Source organism: Oscarella lobularis, chromosome 13 (genome assembly GCF_947507565.1).
Source record: "Oscarella lobularis chromosome 13, ooOscLobu1.1, whole genome shotgun sequence".
In the NCBI taxonomy this organism is placed as follows: domain Eukaryota; kingdom Metazoa; phylum Porifera; class Homoscleromorpha; order Homosclerophorida; family Oscarellidae; genus Oscarella; species Oscarella lobularis.
The window spans coordinates 2,024,918-2,040,330 of NC_089187.1; the positions used below are offsets into that span (position 1 = coordinate 2,024,918).

General features: G+C 45.6%; 5 protein-coding genes and 1 long non-coding RNA gene across 14 annotated transcripts; 2 read left to right on the forward strand and 4 right to left on the reverse strand.

Moving 5' to 3' along the window:
- Window positions 1–82: 82 nt before the first annotated feature.
- On the forward strand, window positions 83–4,513 carry LOC136195013 (uncharacterized). 4 transcript variants are annotated; one of them, XR_010671752.1, is made up of 5 exons: window positions 83–2,131; window positions 2,339–2,406; window positions 2,465–2,904; window positions 3,143–3,341; window positions 3,391–4,513. It is a non-coding gene; the product is annotated as an uncharacterized lncRNA (long non-coding RNA). The 4 variants fall into 4 exon arrangements; XR_010671751.1 differs by having other exon boundaries at window positions 3,405–4,513; XR_010671753.1 differs by having other exon boundaries at window positions 2,465–2,657; window positions 2,724–2,904; window positions 3,143–4,513.
- LOC136195011 (uncharacterized) lies at window positions 2,991–5,525 on the reverse strand. Its single transcript, XM_065984282.1, has 9 exons — window positions 4,201–5,525; window positions 4,045–4,145; window positions 3,823–3,996; window positions 3,722–3,775; window positions 3,556–3,658; window positions 3,385–3,502; window positions 3,299–3,328; window positions 3,168–3,244; window positions 2,991–3,117 (listed from the first exon to the last, which is right to left on the reverse strand). The coding sequence occupies exons 1-9, from the start codon at window positions 5,462–5,464 to the stop codon at window positions 3,092–3,094; spliced, it is 1,947 nt and encodes a 648-aa protein (XP_065840354.1). The 5' UTR covers window positions 5,465–5,525; the 3' UTR covers window positions 2,991–3,091.
- Window positions 5,526–5,610: 85 nt separating this feature from the next.
- LOC136194550 (uncharacterized) lies at window positions 5,611–7,814 on the reverse strand. The gene is made up of 6 exons (XM_065983719.1): window positions 7,784–7,814; window positions 6,623–7,683; window positions 6,300–6,548; window positions 6,112–6,247; window positions 5,946–6,057; window positions 5,611–5,894 (listed from the first exon to the last, which is right to left on the reverse strand). Exons 2-6 carry the CDS (start codon window positions 7,574–7,576, stop codon window positions 5,702–5,704), a joined length of 1,644 nt encoding a protein of 547 aa, XP_065839791.1. The 5' UTR covers window positions 7,577–7,683; window positions 7,784–7,814; the 3' UTR covers window positions 5,611–5,701.
- Window positions 7,750–10,340, reverse strand: LOC136194547 (uncharacterized). Of its 2 annotated transcripts, XM_065983710.1 has the most exons (8): window positions 9,076–10,340; window positions 8,890–9,024; window positions 8,671–8,847; window positions 8,568–8,621; window positions 8,383–8,515; window positions 8,214–8,331; window positions 7,925–8,067; window positions 7,750–7,872 (listed from the first exon to the last, which is right to left on the reverse strand). In XM_065983710.1, exons 1-7 carry the CDS (start codon window positions 10,324–10,326, stop codon window positions 7,947–7,949), a joined length of 1,989 nt encoding a protein of 662 aa, XP_065839782.1. In that variant the 5' UTR covers window positions 10,327–10,340; the 3' UTR covers window positions 7,750–7,872; window positions 7,925–7,946. The 2 variants fall into 2 exon arrangements, with proteins under 2 accessions (XP_065839782.1, XP_065839784.1); XM_065983712.1 differs by lacking the exon at window positions 7,750–7,872 and having other exon boundaries at window positions 7,951–8,067; window positions 8,214–8,312; window positions 9,076–10,338.
- LOC136194549 (uncharacterized) lies at window positions 9,975–13,026 on the forward strand. Of its 5 annotated transcripts, none has more exons than XM_065983717.1 (16): window positions 9,975–10,330; window positions 10,387–10,509; window positions 10,605–10,689; window positions 10,743–10,817; window positions 10,882–11,350; window positions 11,402–11,506; window positions 11,559–11,594; window positions 11,648–11,737; window positions 11,789–11,839; window positions 11,893–11,913; window positions 11,963–12,271; window positions 12,323–12,391; window positions 12,445–12,480; window positions 12,533–12,586; window positions 12,640–12,818; window positions 12,870–13,026. In XM_065983717.1, the coding sequence occupies exons 4-16, from the start codon at window positions 10,800–10,802 to the stop codon at window positions 12,978–12,980; spliced, it is 1,548 nt and encodes a 515-aa protein (XP_065839789.1). In that variant the 5' UTR covers window positions 9,975–10,330; window positions 10,387–10,509; window positions 10,605–10,689; window positions 10,743–10,799; the 3' UTR covers window positions 12,981–13,026. The 5 variants fall into 5 exon arrangements, with proteins under 5 accessions (XP_065839789.1, XP_065839790.1, XP_065839785.1 ...); XM_065983718.1 differs by having other exon boundaries at window positions 9,976–10,330; window positions 12,873–13,026; XM_065983713.1 differs by having other exon boundaries at window positions 9,976–10,330; window positions 12,640–13,026.
- Window positions 13,027–13,325: 299 nt separating this feature from the next.
- On the reverse strand, window positions 13,326–15,128 carry LOC136194474 (GTP-binding protein A-like). Its single transcript, XM_065983605.1, has 4 exons — window positions 14,771–15,128; window positions 13,854–14,617; window positions 13,745–13,793; window positions 13,326–13,689 (listed from the first exon to the last, which is right to left on the reverse strand). Exons 1-4 carry the CDS (start codon window positions 15,108–15,110, stop codon window positions 13,445–13,447), a joined length of 1,398 nt encoding a protein of 465 aa, XP_065839677.1. The 5' UTR covers window positions 15,111–15,128; the 3' UTR covers window positions 13,326–13,444.
- Window positions 15,129–15,413: the final 285 nt, after the last annotated feature.

Sequence of the window (15,413 nt, forward strand, 5' to 3'; positions counted from 1 at the left end):
AGATACGTTATCTAGAATCTCTTGAGGTTGAGGGGGTTGAGCTAAGGGCGGGATGGGGGTCTTTTTGCACGAGACGCTAATTTGAGATTAGACAAAATGCGCTTGGAGGTGAAGCAACCTAAGACGAAAGTACACAGACAGTTCAACAAAGCAACGTCGACGTTACTGCGGCGAAAATAGCGCGATTGAAATGCATGCACAAAGAGCAAGAACAGTCAGTATTTGTGCAACGTGTTAGGCTGATTGCATCGAGGGCAGGTTGTCGACTTGCTCTGCCTAATACCGTTGAAATGGGATCTGCATATGTAGACGTTTTTCTTGGCGCCGTGGACGACGCAGTTATGGTGCCAATACAGTGGGTGGTCGATATGGTGATCGTAATAGCACTGCAGACAGACGAGACTTGACTCGCGCGTAATGTATTCGGTTCTTACCTTCATCTGAGCAGTACGTGTAAGCGCTTCAAAAGATCTACTGTATATGTTCAGCGCGTATGGAAGTGTTTTTATGTAGATAAGTGCATGGGTGGATAAAGAGGGTGAGGGGGTTGAGGCGTCTTCGCAGCCAAAGGCGGTTGGTGCACGGGAGTGGGGAAGATTCCCAGCTGCCGCTGCAGGAAAGATAAGCAAATTTTGCCCGTCATGTTAGCTTCACTGTTTTTCAGCGTTCATGATTCTCCCAGTAAACCCGGGACGCGCTTCGCGTTTAGTTTTATCAAAGCCTCTCTGAAACGAAGAATAGGCTGGACTGCATGCTAAGTGGGTAGTTTTCCGAACAGATTGTTGCACGGTTTTGCATTGGAATGAAGTACGCAAAACCAAAGTACGAGAAAGGGGTCGACTGTTTCTCCCATACATTTTTAGAGTCGCTCATTTTAGCGCGTTAGGCCCTAGCTGCCGCAAAATGAGATACAATCAGATTTAGATATTAGATTGTATCTCGCGTTCTTTTGCCCCGTGGAACGGATTGTCCCACGGGCAAAAGGAGGATTCGCTTCGAGCTGAACGCTGAGAATTCTGAATTCGAAACGTTTCGTGAGTTACACCGCGCGGTCGCCGTACGCGAAACAATGAACTTATTGATGAACTGCCTGACGGGCATTTTGCCTACTAGTAGTTTTGATTTGATCTAGGCTTCCCTGTTCAAACGTCGCAAAGGCGTTGAGATTCTTGGTGCATTTTGATCTCCCGGTGGGGCGGTGAAATTAAAGGCGGTGCCGCGACTTCCACCTTTCGCACCTGCATGAGATTTGAAAATTATCATATCGCACTCCCCGCGGGCGCTGTCGCTACTTTCAAAGCGGCCCGTCAAAACAGCATTTTTTAACTCCGGTTTGTTTTGAAGCGATCTGGACTGTGCGCTGTACAAGGCGCGGCTGCGAAATATTTTAGAGATGTAGAGGAGACCGCTTACATCTTAGTACATGCAGTGTTTTTGAAAACTCAGAAGAAACGCCTGCGCTCTTCGGCGGATGCATGGGCCGAATCGAGCGCGGGACTAACGGATACTTTCGGTGAAGTTGACCCTATACGCAGCCCTGGGCGTTCCTTTGCATGGGGATAGAATGATGACGTAAATTTGATTAGAATCTGTTTACTAACCCTAAATCTCGCATCTTTTGATCAGAAACGACAAAAATTTGTGCGTGAAATCGAGCCTTATACTTGCAAGGATAGCACTGCAGGGAAATACGTTTATCGAGACAAAAATCATACTGCGTATCAGACGTATGTAGAGACAGGCAGGTTTGCAGCTCTTTTAGATTTTTTAGGAAATCCGTAGGGTTGGTTTGAGTGAATAAAAGTTGCAATCAGAGCTTGCACCGAGTCCTTAGAGGAACCCCACCCTTTGCTGGAGACATCGCGATGGTGGGGGTAGTACGAGGGAGCATAGATAATGACGCATCTAATCCAGTAGCTGAGCGGTGATTGGTTAGATCGCACCGAATGCGTCCTTGTTGCCAGGATATTAACGAGCCGCACTAACACGCGAAGCAGGAAAGTGGCACAGTTTGGTGAAATACAGCGAAAAGAGGTCAACGAACGCGTCGCCAAAGTGTTTTTCAGCCCGACCGAAGGCTTTTGTACCGCTGAAGTCGCTCCTAACTGCTCATAGGACGGCTTGCAGAAAAGTAAACAAGAACGGTTTGACTATTTTACTGTCTTTTGGCGCCGTAAAAGATGACCGAATCTTTTTCTTGTCTTTTGAATCGTATCTGGTGCCACACAGCGCCTTTGGGTGAAAAAAGGCAGAGTTCAGCGCATGGGTGTTTAGACCGTGCACAAGACACGCGCAAATTCAAGCCGAAATATAATACGAATTTTCTGTTCGTTCTTAGTTGTCACTGGAAGTCCAGAGTCTTTTTTTGAGATGAATCGAGATTACCTTCAATTGGAACGAGACGTCGTAAGGACTGGCATACTTCGTGCATTATTAATTTATCTCCTAATTCATTTCTACCAAGCGCCACTGCGAGAAGTGCAGAAAATCAAAAGCGCTTACAATTTTTTATCCTTGCTACTGTCGCTCATGTCACGACTGCAGGAATGCACACGAGCAGATGGGAAGCTTAGGATCATGTCCCAACTGTGGACAACGAGCGAAAGCAATGACCTGACGGTGACCTAGCGTTTTCTCATCTGTAGCGAAAATTCATTGCAAGTTACACACAGCTTATATTTTAACCGTGTTAACGAGTTTTTTCAATTATTCTGTTGTTTTAGAATAAGTGGAATTTGCTTCTTCAGTCCACAAGTCAATAAATTGAAATGGACGGTGTTTTGTTTATACGGGACGGTTGATGACGTGCTTTACAAGACGGCTTGGAATAAGCATCGATGGAATAAGGACTGCGAACGCTGTCGAAGAGAAATCGCACTCTGGAAGCTGCCAATTGGATAATAGGTACAGATTTCCATTCGAAAACGGCTCAACTGCGCTTTCCTATGCTCGTCGCACGTGGAGCAAACCACGCAAAGACGATTCAGCCTGTTTAGAACCTTCAAATACATTATTTAGCAGAGCCAGAAGCCGAATACAAGTTTTTCCTAGCAAATGTTTGGCGAATTCTAACGAACCGAGCCGCTTTCACTCAAACAGTGGACTCCAGTCTTTTTCCTAAATTGGAGTGTCTGTATTGTAGGTCGGAAGAGAGACGGCGGTCTTACTTTTAAACGTCATTTTGTTCCAAAAGCCTTTCTTGGAGAAGCTGCCGTCACCTAGCATTTCTAATTCGGGGAAATTCCTATAGGACCAAAAAAGCATTGGTATAATACTAATCGCTTTTATGATGTCAAACCCGGAGTCTTCATTGAATCCACTCAACTCACTAAAAGAAAACGGTATAGTTAGCACTACCTATAAATCATTACTCCGGTTTCTTACAAACAGAGGCCTTCCTTCAGACTTTTCAGCGACTCTTCACCGTTTACACCAATGATAAACACGGTTTGGTCCTTCATGAAGCTACCAGCTTCGTGTAAGCTATTCAAAACGCGTTGAGCTGCAAATGCAATAGCATCAGTAATCACCGTTTATTTAATTCAATAATAGTACCTGTCACCGGCCTTTCCGCTTCTTCAAAGTCTGTAATCAAAACGAGATCGTATTTAGCTCGTTCGCTTTGGCTCATTGGATGTTTTTGAAGCCGTGTAAAGAGCTATAATACATACATAAACGCCAGTCTTTAATTAACAAAAAATTGAAGCTCGGAGCGGCTCACCTCTTTTTGATGCGAGCTGCTCCAACTAATAAAATTTCCCGGTACCGCATAAACCTAAAGGGGCGTATAGCTAGCGTGGCTTCTGACTTGCGTGGCCTTACTTGAAAGTCGTCGTAGTCGTCTCTATAGACATACTTTGAATTCTCGGCATCTTCGTGATCCTTCTGACTCTGAGCTTGCTTCTCCCGATCGTCATTTGTAATTATTTTACCAAACTGCGGGTCTTCGCGATCTCGAAGCGGATCGAAGTAGCAGTTGAAATCGACGGCTATCACCTTTGCATACTGGTAAGTATAGCATGCGTAAAGGGCGCGCGGTTTTACTTTGTTGCACATTTTGCAAAGACTCAGGAGTCCTCCTTTTGGTCCGCAGAATAAATGCAGGGCGAGTTCGTATTTCTTTTTCTTTTTGCTATTCTTTTCGTCTATCCAAGACATTTACGTGAATTTATTCTATTTGTAGAGCTAAGGGGGTCCCACCTGTTTTGCTTGAACTGTGTAAGTGTTGTTGATAGTCTTTTGTCCATATTTCAGAGGTGTGTATTTCTACCTGCACCTCAAAGAACGTTCTGCCGTGACCCTTGTCCGAAGAGGCTAGCAAAAGGCTAAGGAAGTCCAAATCACTTTTAATTTTTCTTTTAGTTCCTGCTCTTCTTGGTTCTGTGGGGCTAATTGTTCTTTTAGTGTCTGTTTTTGATTCTGTGGTGCTAGGATCTTTCTCTGTACGCCGTGGAAAAACGTCGTCGTTGTCTTCTCCGTCGTTTGCAGAGGTAGATGTATTGCTTTTGCTGTCTTGTTTAGTGTTGGTATCTTTAGATTTTTGGTCCGGTTCGCCTTTGCTAGTAAGTTCTTCCAACATCCTAGGCCTGTAGGCGCATAATTTATAGAGTAGTTGAGCCCTTGTGCGATAGTCGAGCTGACTTCCGTGAGAGCACAGAAATAATTTGACAAATCCATAGCCAGCCATAAAAGCAACGAGCAGCAATAGGGGAACGTTAGAGTACCAGAGCGGCACAAACAGCAGTCCCAATGTGAACGCGCAGGGAAGCGAGGCAGGAAAATCCTCAGTGCACGTGCTACTATTTCCTATATAACCGCTGTCGCACAGACTATCCAATTCAGGACGAAACCACTCTCTTTTATACAGACTTTCGTGAATCGTGCACTGAAACGTCGATCCGTAGGTAGTAGGCTCGACTTTCAGGTAGAGCACGAACATAAGGACAATAATAACGAGTGCAAATATCAGCTGGAGCAATAATTTAACTACGTAGCTTTTGTAAACGAGGTGGCTTCGACTGAAATGATTCTGCAACAGTTTGACAATTTCGACCGATTCGCTACTGAATAATCCCGTCCGTCGATCGCGATAGCGGTCGATGGTCGGCGAGAGGGAGAAGAATTCCTCGAGGTGAGGCCCGGCTATCTTCGTCCAGAGCACGTGCGGTCCGACCAGGAAAACTAGCTCTCCGAGAAGAAACAAGGGGAGCAGTCGGAGGAGATTTACTCCTTCCGAGCACATGCCGTTTACGAAGGCGACTTGATCTCTCGTGAAATCGTTCGGCGTGAGACAGACGACGGCTCCGCCTCCGCCGAGAAATTCCTCGCCGACGGCGACGGCGAGTAGAACGACGAGACATACGCTCAGGTAGATGATGACTTGATCCCAGAGAAAATTCTTGTACTTTGTTCGACCGAATCCGACGATTGATTTCGTGCTCGCGAGAACGGTTTCGATTGGCATCTTCGCTACTTGGGATTCTAGTACCAAAAAGGTAAGGAGAGGTGTCTGTCCTTTGCCTCTACGTTTTGTCTCTGTATGCTAGAGAATAGTTTGCGCACGCATTTGCGGAGGAGTCATACTACTAGGTATTATGCAAAGGCCGATGATTATATTTAACGATATAGAGCGCAGATCTTCTGAATAATTTAGATTTCGTCTCCGAATGCAAGCAGAGTCAAAACTGAGGTTGGTAAAATTCTAGCTATGCTCCTCCCCTTTTTTGGTCGTTTTCTGTTTTGGGTCATCATTTAGGTTTAGCAGCGTTTCTTCTTTCTTATTTAGTTCTTCCCATTCTTTCTTTGTGCAGCCTTCGTACGTCCAGCAAACAGCTTCCACGGAGGAGCTTTCTGTGACAAATTTTTTCTTCTCCTTTTGGGGATTTGGACGTAAGCTATGAAGTTTCAGTTGAATAGAAAGCAGGCATCAACCATAGCGTTCTTACCATTTCAAAGTTTTCGTAAGCGTTTCGATCTCCTCCTCAGTGTGGAAACAGAAGACAATACCAGCACGCGAAATGCTGTCAAGATTCTCGATGTTCTTCAGAAAAAGTCGAACTGGCCAAAACTTCAATCAGAATGAATTCGGTAAAGAAATCATAGAGATCCTACCTGAAAGAAGTTTTGGCGCTCGATCCAAATTCTCTCGAGATGCTTCATTCTCTTCCAACTGCGTTATAATAACGAAATCGTACACGGCACTTTTGTCGGCATCACTGCGCCGATTCCCATTTAGTTCCACCGTCAACTACAAAAAAATAAGCTCGCTATCACAATAAAATAATAGAAATCCGAATTACCCAAGATATTTGTGATGGGGATCTGCTCATAAAGTTATCTGGAACGCAGTACATTCTCATATGAGAGACTTCCTCGAGACCTTCGTATTCAAACGTGTATAGCGGTTTACGTGGACGCGACGATAAGTCCAAGCCTTTGAATCCTTTTTTCAAGACTCCGTCGCGTTGCTCTGTATCGCGCGTCTGCTCTCCGCGCAATTCTCTATCGTGAAGAGGATTGTAATGGCAGTTGAGGTCAATTGCTATAAGCTGGTATAATACACAAAAGAGTACGGCATGAATTAAGTGAGGTGACGAACTTAACTAATTTATTATTAACTGACATTCTCGAAGTGATTGACTAGATGTATTGCTGCTCCATTTGATCCGGAGTAGATGTGAAGTCCGAGCGAAAATTTCGGCTTTTCGAGTCGTTTTAGCCGATCGATAACTTTCTTTCTCAGGAACTCGTGGAGTGCACTTCTCTTCGCTTGCTCGACTAATTTAACCGATGCGTGCAAGGCTCTGTCTCTTTTCCATCGTTCGTCGAGAGACAACGAAACGAGAACGTCGTGAAACGTTTCGCCGTGGCCTTTGTCGGTGGCGTATAACATCGAGAGAAACAGGTCGAGATTCGTTTTTATCGTACACTGTTTCTTCCACGAATCACTTGGCTCGTACTTGGCCGTGTTGACGCAGAGCGCGTAGAAAAAGTCGGCTTTTCCTTCGAAGTCCAGCATCTCCCAATGCGAAGATCTTCTCCAGATCATGCCCCATAAGGCGAGTGCCGCTATCACAGCCAAAAGCACGAGATTGGACACCCACAACGGCAGAAGAACGACGGGAAAAGAATACGTGCAAGGCACTGCTGTCTGATTCAACGAGAAGCAGCTAGAATTCAAACAATACTGTCTCTGCCTCTCGAGCCAATATTTTCCGTAATCGGAGCTCTCCAACCGGCAGATGAACGTAGTATCGAACGCCTTACCAGGCTGAAGTAGCAGACTAGCCGCGCTGATTCCCGCAGCGGACGCAGCTGCGAAGATCAGCTGTAAGGTCAACTTTCTCTCGTACGACTTTACCACGTCGTCCTGCCGACCGAAATCGTCACGCAGTCGTTTGACCGTTTCGATGGTGACGCTGCTGAATAGACCCGTCTTTCGATCTCGATAGCGCGCAATAGAGAGCGTCATCGAGAAGAATTGTTTTAATTTCGGACCGGCGTACGCTTTCCACATTTGATGGGGTCCTATGACGACGACGAGTTGTACGACGAACGCTAGAGGCATGAGCTTCATGCCTTTGATTCTCTCCGAGCAGAATCGATTGACGAACGCCGCCTGGTCGCGAGAAAAACTGCTCGGAATCAGACAGGCAAGGTCGTAGCCTTGGCCGAAGAACGCCTCTGCAATCGCAAACAGAGTTATTACGACTAGACTTAGGCCGACGTAGAGGATGCCCTGATCCCAGAGGAAGTTTCTACGCGTCGTTGTCTTGGTGCGTACCGACGTTGATAGGCCAAATGATGCAAGAGCTGCCGCTAGCATAGTCGACACTCGAGTAAGCGTTCCAGTATCTGAGCTCGGTTACGCCTCTATAAAATGCAAATTAGTCGAATTTATATAAAACCTCTATTAGAGTTTAACCATAGATATAAAACGTATCCGTTTAACGATCATCCGAGAGTCGGCCTTCTTTGAGCTTCGCTTTGTGCACACTCCAGAATATTTTCAGAGACGAGCTTCTCGATGAAAATACCTCCTTTTTCTCTTTAAATGGTTTATCTAGGCTGCATGAACGGAATTAAAATCGCTCAAGCAAAGCAACTATAGCTCGTTTACACTGAAGACTCTAAAAGATAGAGCACTTTATATAGGTCACCGTTGTTAGTAGAACGTCTCCAGTGGAAATGAGCTATATTAGGCATAAACTCACAATGACAGGCTACTTGTCAGTGTTGAAAGCTCTTCTTTGCTGCGAGTGCAAAAGCAAAACACCGCTGCTTTTTCTTCCTCTCCACAAAAAAATTCGATGCTATTTATAATAGTTTTAGCTAAGCATAAATCTCGCTTCATGGAAAAATTCGTATGGCAATCGAACATACCAGCAGTGATTCGCGGTGTTTCACCAACGTGACCTCGATCAGCTTCACCCATTTCTAATAGGGTAACGATAACTAGATCATACTTAGCTTTTGCTCGAATGCTTCCGGGAGAAAACTTGAGGGGCTCAGTCAACTAATAGGTTATTAGCATTATAATATTTCTAAACCAGGTGTGCTGACGTTACCATAATAACCTCTGCTTCAGAACTAGTCATGAGATTTTCTGGTATACAGTAGATCTAACATCAGCATCACACGTACATATTGCAGATGTTAAATAGCGTTTACCTGTGTTCCATGCATGTCGTCTCTGTATAGATGTTCAGGCTCTGCCTGAGGCCTGTGGCCTTTGAATCGTCCTCTCTTTCCCACTTTTTGATCCTGAGCTAAGTCCTCGTCTCTCTCCTTGATGCTGCGTTTTTTGTAGTAGGGATTGAAAAAACAGTTGAAATCCAGAGCGACGAACTATAGAGAAACATTAGTGAGATAACGAAAATAATATTATACCTTCTGACAGCAGTTGGCCAGCAACGGCGTTGCTCCTCTTGAACCACAAAAGAGCTGCAATCCTAATTCGAATCTTTCGTTGTTATTGTCTTCAAGGCCCTTTCCAATCCACGATACCATAGCACTCGGAAACGTCTGCCAAAATAATCAGTCTAAACTACAGGTAAGCATACTATTAGAGCATACGTCTCCACTTTCATTTAGCAGTCGCCCAGAAACGAAGTCTTCGTCCTCGGCGATGTACTGATCCGCCATGTGTTTCCTATTGCCTTCCAGCCAGATTTCGTCCAGCAGAAGTGCAACGAGAATTTCCAAGAAGCTCTTCCCGTGCCCCTTGTCCGAACTGAACAGCATCAAAACAAAAAGATGAAAGTCATTCTTAATAGTCCGCGACTGTCTCCACGACTCCTTCGTCGGATAGTAGTATTTCTCTCGATTGAGAGAGAACGTGTAAAGAAAGTCGGCCTTGCCCTCGTAGTCCAACTCTTTCCAGTGAGATCGACAGCAATACCAGACGAGACCCCACGCGCTCATTGCAGCGGCGACGAGCAGAAGAACGCAATTTATAACCCAAAAAGAAAAGGTCACAAGATAGAAAGAACTCTTGCACAGAACAGCGACCGGTCCCTCGACACCGCACAGAGTCGAATTCGAATCGGGACACAGAGGAACGAGTTGCTCTCGAAACCACCGCCGCTCCAGCGAATTCTCGTCGAGACGACACTCGGCTAGGGTCTCGCCGAAAAAATTCTCCCGGAAATAGACTGCTGTTGTGATGGCGATCCACATTGCGCACGCAAGTAATTGGACGACGAGTTTGATCCAATATCTTCTGCACACTTGCACTTGACTTGGATCGTCGTAATCGGCGCGAAGACGTCGGACTATCTCGCGCGAATCGACGTCGAAAAGGCCGTTGCTAGGGACGCGTTGTCGACCGATTTGGGCGACCATGCTGAAGAAGTGCTGCACTCGCGAGCCGGCGTAGTTCTCCCAGACGACGTGCGCTCCCACGAGAAGCGTCAGTTCGCCGAGAAAGAAGAGCGGCGCGAGTTTGAGGCCCTGTATCGAGGCGTTCGCGCAGAAACGATTGACGAAGTGGACTTGAGGTCGAGTGAAGTTCGGCGTTAGACAAGCGGTCGTCGTTCCGTCGCCGCCGAGAAATGTCTCGCCGAGGGCCGACGAGAGGAGACTGAGAAGGACGAGGCCGACGCACGAAATGATTTCGTCCCATATGAAATTCTTCTTCTTTATTAGTCCTATCGCTACGGAAGCCTTGTGAACGCCATCAGCGGTGATTTCTAAGTCTTCCATTGTTGTTGATACGGGGTGTCCGACTCGGTTCGATCGTTCGTGCCCCAAACGTCGTCCGTGCGCATTTTGGGCTCTTCCGAAGGGATGGTCACGAAGAGTAAGAGGTCGAGAAAGCCAGAACATGTCGGTACAGTCCTGAAAATAGACTCCTTACGCGGTAAACGGAGAAATCGTTCCAAACAGAAACTATTTCACAAGCGCACAGCAAGAACATCACTGGGTCTCATCACAGACGCTCAGCAGAGGAAACCCTGGTGCTGGCTCCCTAAATCAAAGAAGAACTGGCATCTGCAACTCACCTCTCAGGTAAAACGTCCAGCGGAATTTATATCACGACCTAAAGCGGCGTCTCTATGGCACGTATGCACATTTTCTCCTTTTCCTGGGCCCATGACGTACAGCACGGAAACGGATAAGGCTATGCATGCTTCAAAATACTCAAAACCAATTGCGTCATCATCTATACGATATACGGCTCTGCCACTGGTACGAAGGAAAGGGCCCTAGGTTATGGATTTTTATTTATTTGCTATTTCCAGACCTATTCCGGATAAACAATACATCAAGGCGTACTTGACGGAAGCAGATCTCAAGCAATGGCTGAGAATCATGAGGTTTTTTGTCTAATGGTGGCAACAAGAATCCCAACGTGAATTCTCTGTTTTTGCTCCTCTCAAGGAATATTGTGCAATACATACGGGTCTGAAACGTGCTTCTTTCACGGCTCACGTGTTGCTCTCTTTTTATCCAAATTCTGTCTCTGCTAGTCGTCGCGTGCCCATGGCAGATCCGAAGTGGCCCAAAGCGTCGACTCCAGTTCAAACCGAAAAGTCAAGAAGGAGTCGTCTGCAAGAGAATGAAGCAATCGATGACTATCGGGATAAAGAAGTCACCGACAAGGAAAGAATAGAAGCAGCGATACGGATTCAATCTCGTTGGCCACGCATTGGAAGAATTTTGGGTCCGAAACCGTTCAAAGATTACGAGCTTGCTGCGTTTGAGCAGAAGAAAGAATATCGCGATCAAGCTCAGGCGATGCTCGACGCTTGGGCGAACGCCCATTACAAAAAAGCCACTCGAAGGTGTCTTATTAAAGCAATGGAGGAGGAAGACCTTGCTAAGGCTGCTGCTGAAGTTTTTTCACTTCGTAATTGATGCGGGGATGAGATTCCATTAGCAATTCCTCTATACCGCCTAGACACTGCTGATGAGAGCGCCGGCGGGCTCCGCCTTCGCCCCCACTCCCCGCAATCGAATCAAAGCCCAAAGACTGTGAGTGAAACGGAGTCTCAGCAACCAGAAGGTAAATTTTATAGTGCATCATTGAAACACTTGTTAGTTTGTGTGTTGTGAAGACACTTCTGATAAGAAAATCCATTGGCTTGTGGGCGGTATAATCATATCCATTTTCTCACAAAATTGTTCTCTAACAGTTGTTCTGTAGGGTCTTTACTTTTACGTGTCTTCCTAGTTGTTTTTATCGTTTCTGCTTTTGGATGCATTTTTATAATTTGCCTTCTTCCCGAAGGAAAAAGTGATTGATTTATAATTTGAATTATTCTTTGTCTATACTCCTTGTTCTTAGGCAGTGGAGAGACGCTGCTATTGCTTTTAGAAGAACTGCCGCCATCTAGAAGTATAATAAACCGTGACGACGTGATCTGGTTAAGTATTTGTCTGTTGTTTTAGATGTTTTATCAGAATTGACAGGTGCTGCAGTCTCAATGCATGAATTGGTTCAGGCCATAGTTAAATTTAGGCGCGGCATCAGGAGGAATTCATTTGCAAAAGATCGATGACTATCTGGATGAGCCAGTCACCAGGAACGAAATAATAGAAGTAGCGCAACGAATTCAATCGTACTGGCGACAAGTTGGAAGAATTTTGGGTCCGAAACCATTTGAAGAACACGAGCTCGATAGTTTTGCGGAAAAGAAAAGCACTCGCGATCAAGCTCAGGCAATGCTCGACGCTTGGGCGAACAAACACCACCAAAATTCCACTCGAAGGTGTCTTTTTGAAGCAATGACGGAAGGTGGTGCGACTGATGCTGTTGACGTTTATCCAGGTAACGTTATTCTGTAATTGCTAGGGGAACTTAAAACATATTTTGACTTAGATGTTCCGTGGACTTGGATGCTACATCATCTTTCGGTTTCTTTCGCGAAGAAGCAGAGTCACAAACCACGTAATGATATTAATGGCAATTAAAGACTTCTACGCTTTACTTGTGAATTCTAGCTATTGACAAGAAGGCTGAAAGTGACTTGGATAATGGTATAACATAACTGTTCAATTAAGATAACTGTTGTTTAAGCTCTTGCTCTAGACACCTGTTTGGAGGAGACACAACCAATTCCTCCAGTAGAGCAACCGCCACCTAGTACAATAAACTGTGACGGTGTGATCTAGGTCGATTTTTGTCTGTTGTTTTAGATTCTGCATCAAAACTGACAGGTGTCACTGTTTCAGTGAATGAATTGGTTCAGGCCGTAGTTAATTTTGGACGAGGAAAATGGCTGGACATCGTACTACAACTTGACTGGAAGTTCCAAGAAGCACTAAACCTTGAAACGGATCATCCCAATTGGACTAGAAAGAAGAGGCCCCAGAAGGTACTGTCTGACTATCAACTGAACAACGGAGAAAATGAATCATTTTGTCAGCAGTTGATCGACGTATGTAGTAAGGTTAAAATAGGGGGCACTCTGGTCCTGAGCGTTTTCGAACTCTTTTATACATTCTCAGTTTTTCTTCTTTTTTACGTGATATGCTAGGCTGGCTTCCTACCCTCTCTCTAAATATAATTATGATGTGGATGAATGAGTGAAGGGAAGACTGAAGGTGCAAAGCTTGAATTCGTAAGATGAGATGATTCTTTTCAACAGCTCCTGGGTTTTCCTAGATTTGATGTTCCCGTCGAAATTTAGGCTTAATAAGCTGTAGCAGTACGCCACTTCTCTTGTTCAAACGAACTCAATGGTGCAGTCCGAGCCGTCTGATCCACGACTGCACGTGATCACAGGAAGCCGCCTTCCACTCTCCGAGTCAGCATTTCTGAAGTTGGCCTAAGCGAAGTTCTCTACTGGTGGAGGTGTACAAAGGATCGGAAACGAGTGAAGAACCCTGAAATGCTCGTAATACACTCATGACCAAACACAGACGAAAACGTCACCGCTAAACAAACTAAAAAGGCTGTTTGAACAGCTCAATAACGGCGTCCGCGGTAGACGACATTGCTTCAGCCAAACAGCCAGCCGCAAAACCTTTTTGCACCGTTGTAAAAGGCTCCTGCGGCAGCTTCCACAGCTTTTCCGAGAACGGATGCAATCCCGGGCGCAGCATTGACCAGCAGATCTCCGAGCATTGCACCTGCCTTGATGTCAGCCCCGGCGCTGTTGATGACTGGCACGAGAATTTCATCTGTTTCAGACTTCGTCAGCACAATCCTGCCACTGACTGCGTCTGACCTTGACTCCTCTGAACCTGAAATAGAAGTTACGGTTAGGAGCTGTGCGGTTACATTTAATTAATTAAGTACCTGTTGATGCTTCAGATGCTTCGGACCTTTCAGCGTCTCCTTCGCCAGGCTGATATACAGAACGATCAATTAATTAGACAAGTAAATTTTAAAGAAGCCGCTAGTTTACCTGGGAATCTCCACTGGTGTACACTAAACGATTTCTGTTAACCTTTAGGAGAGCGGCCATGCTTTGTTTTGGGTCTGCTCTCTTATAGCAAGCAATCCAGAATCTTTTCACCCAATTTTTCCCCACCAAGAACTTCTTCTTGGGATGGCCTGCAACGACAGCGGGAATTGCTTCGCAGACTTCGGCAGGAACGTGCAGTGAATTGAGAAGAAAAGATTTGTATTCTTCCAGGGTTTCATCACGCTGGGTTTCAAGCAGTTCTAGCCGGTCGTCGTCGTCTTCTGCATCTTCAAATTCAGGCACAGACATGAGCATGTTGCCCATTGTCATAACAATGACAGATTTCTTCCATACGTTGGGTCCGAAAATGCCTGTGACGGTTCTCAGCACTCGTTTGTCGGCTTCTTGGACACGAATATCGGTAGCCTGACGACATAAGAGAAAAAGGTCTACTTGTGTAATTTTCTTTTGCAGTTGCTTCTTTCTCTCTTCTTGCTCAGAAACCGATCCCTCTTCCAGTCCAGGTGTGTCCCAGACCGTCACTTTAACTCCGTTGAGGTCAAATGTTGCCGCTTCGTCAACGTCTCGAGTAACACCCTTGACAGAGTGGCCTGTTTTGCATATTTTACTGCCAACAAGGGCGTTGATGAGGGTCGATTTGCCAATGCCTGACTTGCCACAGACAACTAGATTAAGGCTTGTGACACCCTGAAAATAATCTCGAAGTTTCTTGAAATTGCTCCAGGCATTGGCCCACAAAGATCCTAGAATCAAAGACAATATCCTATTTGAAGAGATTAGTTGTGGGTTGTTGACGACGTCAACAATAATACATGCAAATGACAAGTAGGATGCGCTGGGCCCCCGGATTCAGACTTGGGCGGCTACATGCAACTTGCTAAGATTTACAGTAATACCTTTTTGTTTAGGTAACTGGTCGGTTGGAAGGCCGACTTCTTGTAAAAGTTCCCAAGCCAAGTCCAAGTGTTCATCTATAGATGCCAAGTGCACGCAAAATTTCGCGAAGCCCTCCTCTCCTTTCAGTGCAACGCAGCTTAGCAGTGCTGTCAGGTACTCCTCTTCCTCTTCGGGAGAACCAAACGATTTCCATTCTGTGTCCGTAAAAAAGCCGACTTTGCGAAACTTTTTGTGAAGAGGTTTGTTGTCGCGGAGATGGAGCCGGTAGTGGAGGTACGCCACTTTCTCCTCCAGAAGCATCTGCGTTATGTTTGACGACATGGTGACTCCGCTCTGCATGATCGTTTCCACCCCTTCTTAAATTCGCGGATAATGCGCCACTCCCGGCCCGCGGGCAGGAGTATTAACATAACTTGATGAAGTTTCTAACAGCCAATCAGGACTCACTTACACATCGTGCATCCAAAGGGAGGAAATTGAATTATTGCCACTCCCACGTAGTGCGGTGACATTTCTAGCCGGATTTTCCGGGTCGCGGCTAATTAGGGAAAGCTTGCACTCTTTCTTTATAGTAGATAGTAGCTATTTTCTCTGTGTATAAAAGTGAAGTCTGCTGCGTTTGAGTGAGGAGCAGATACTAGT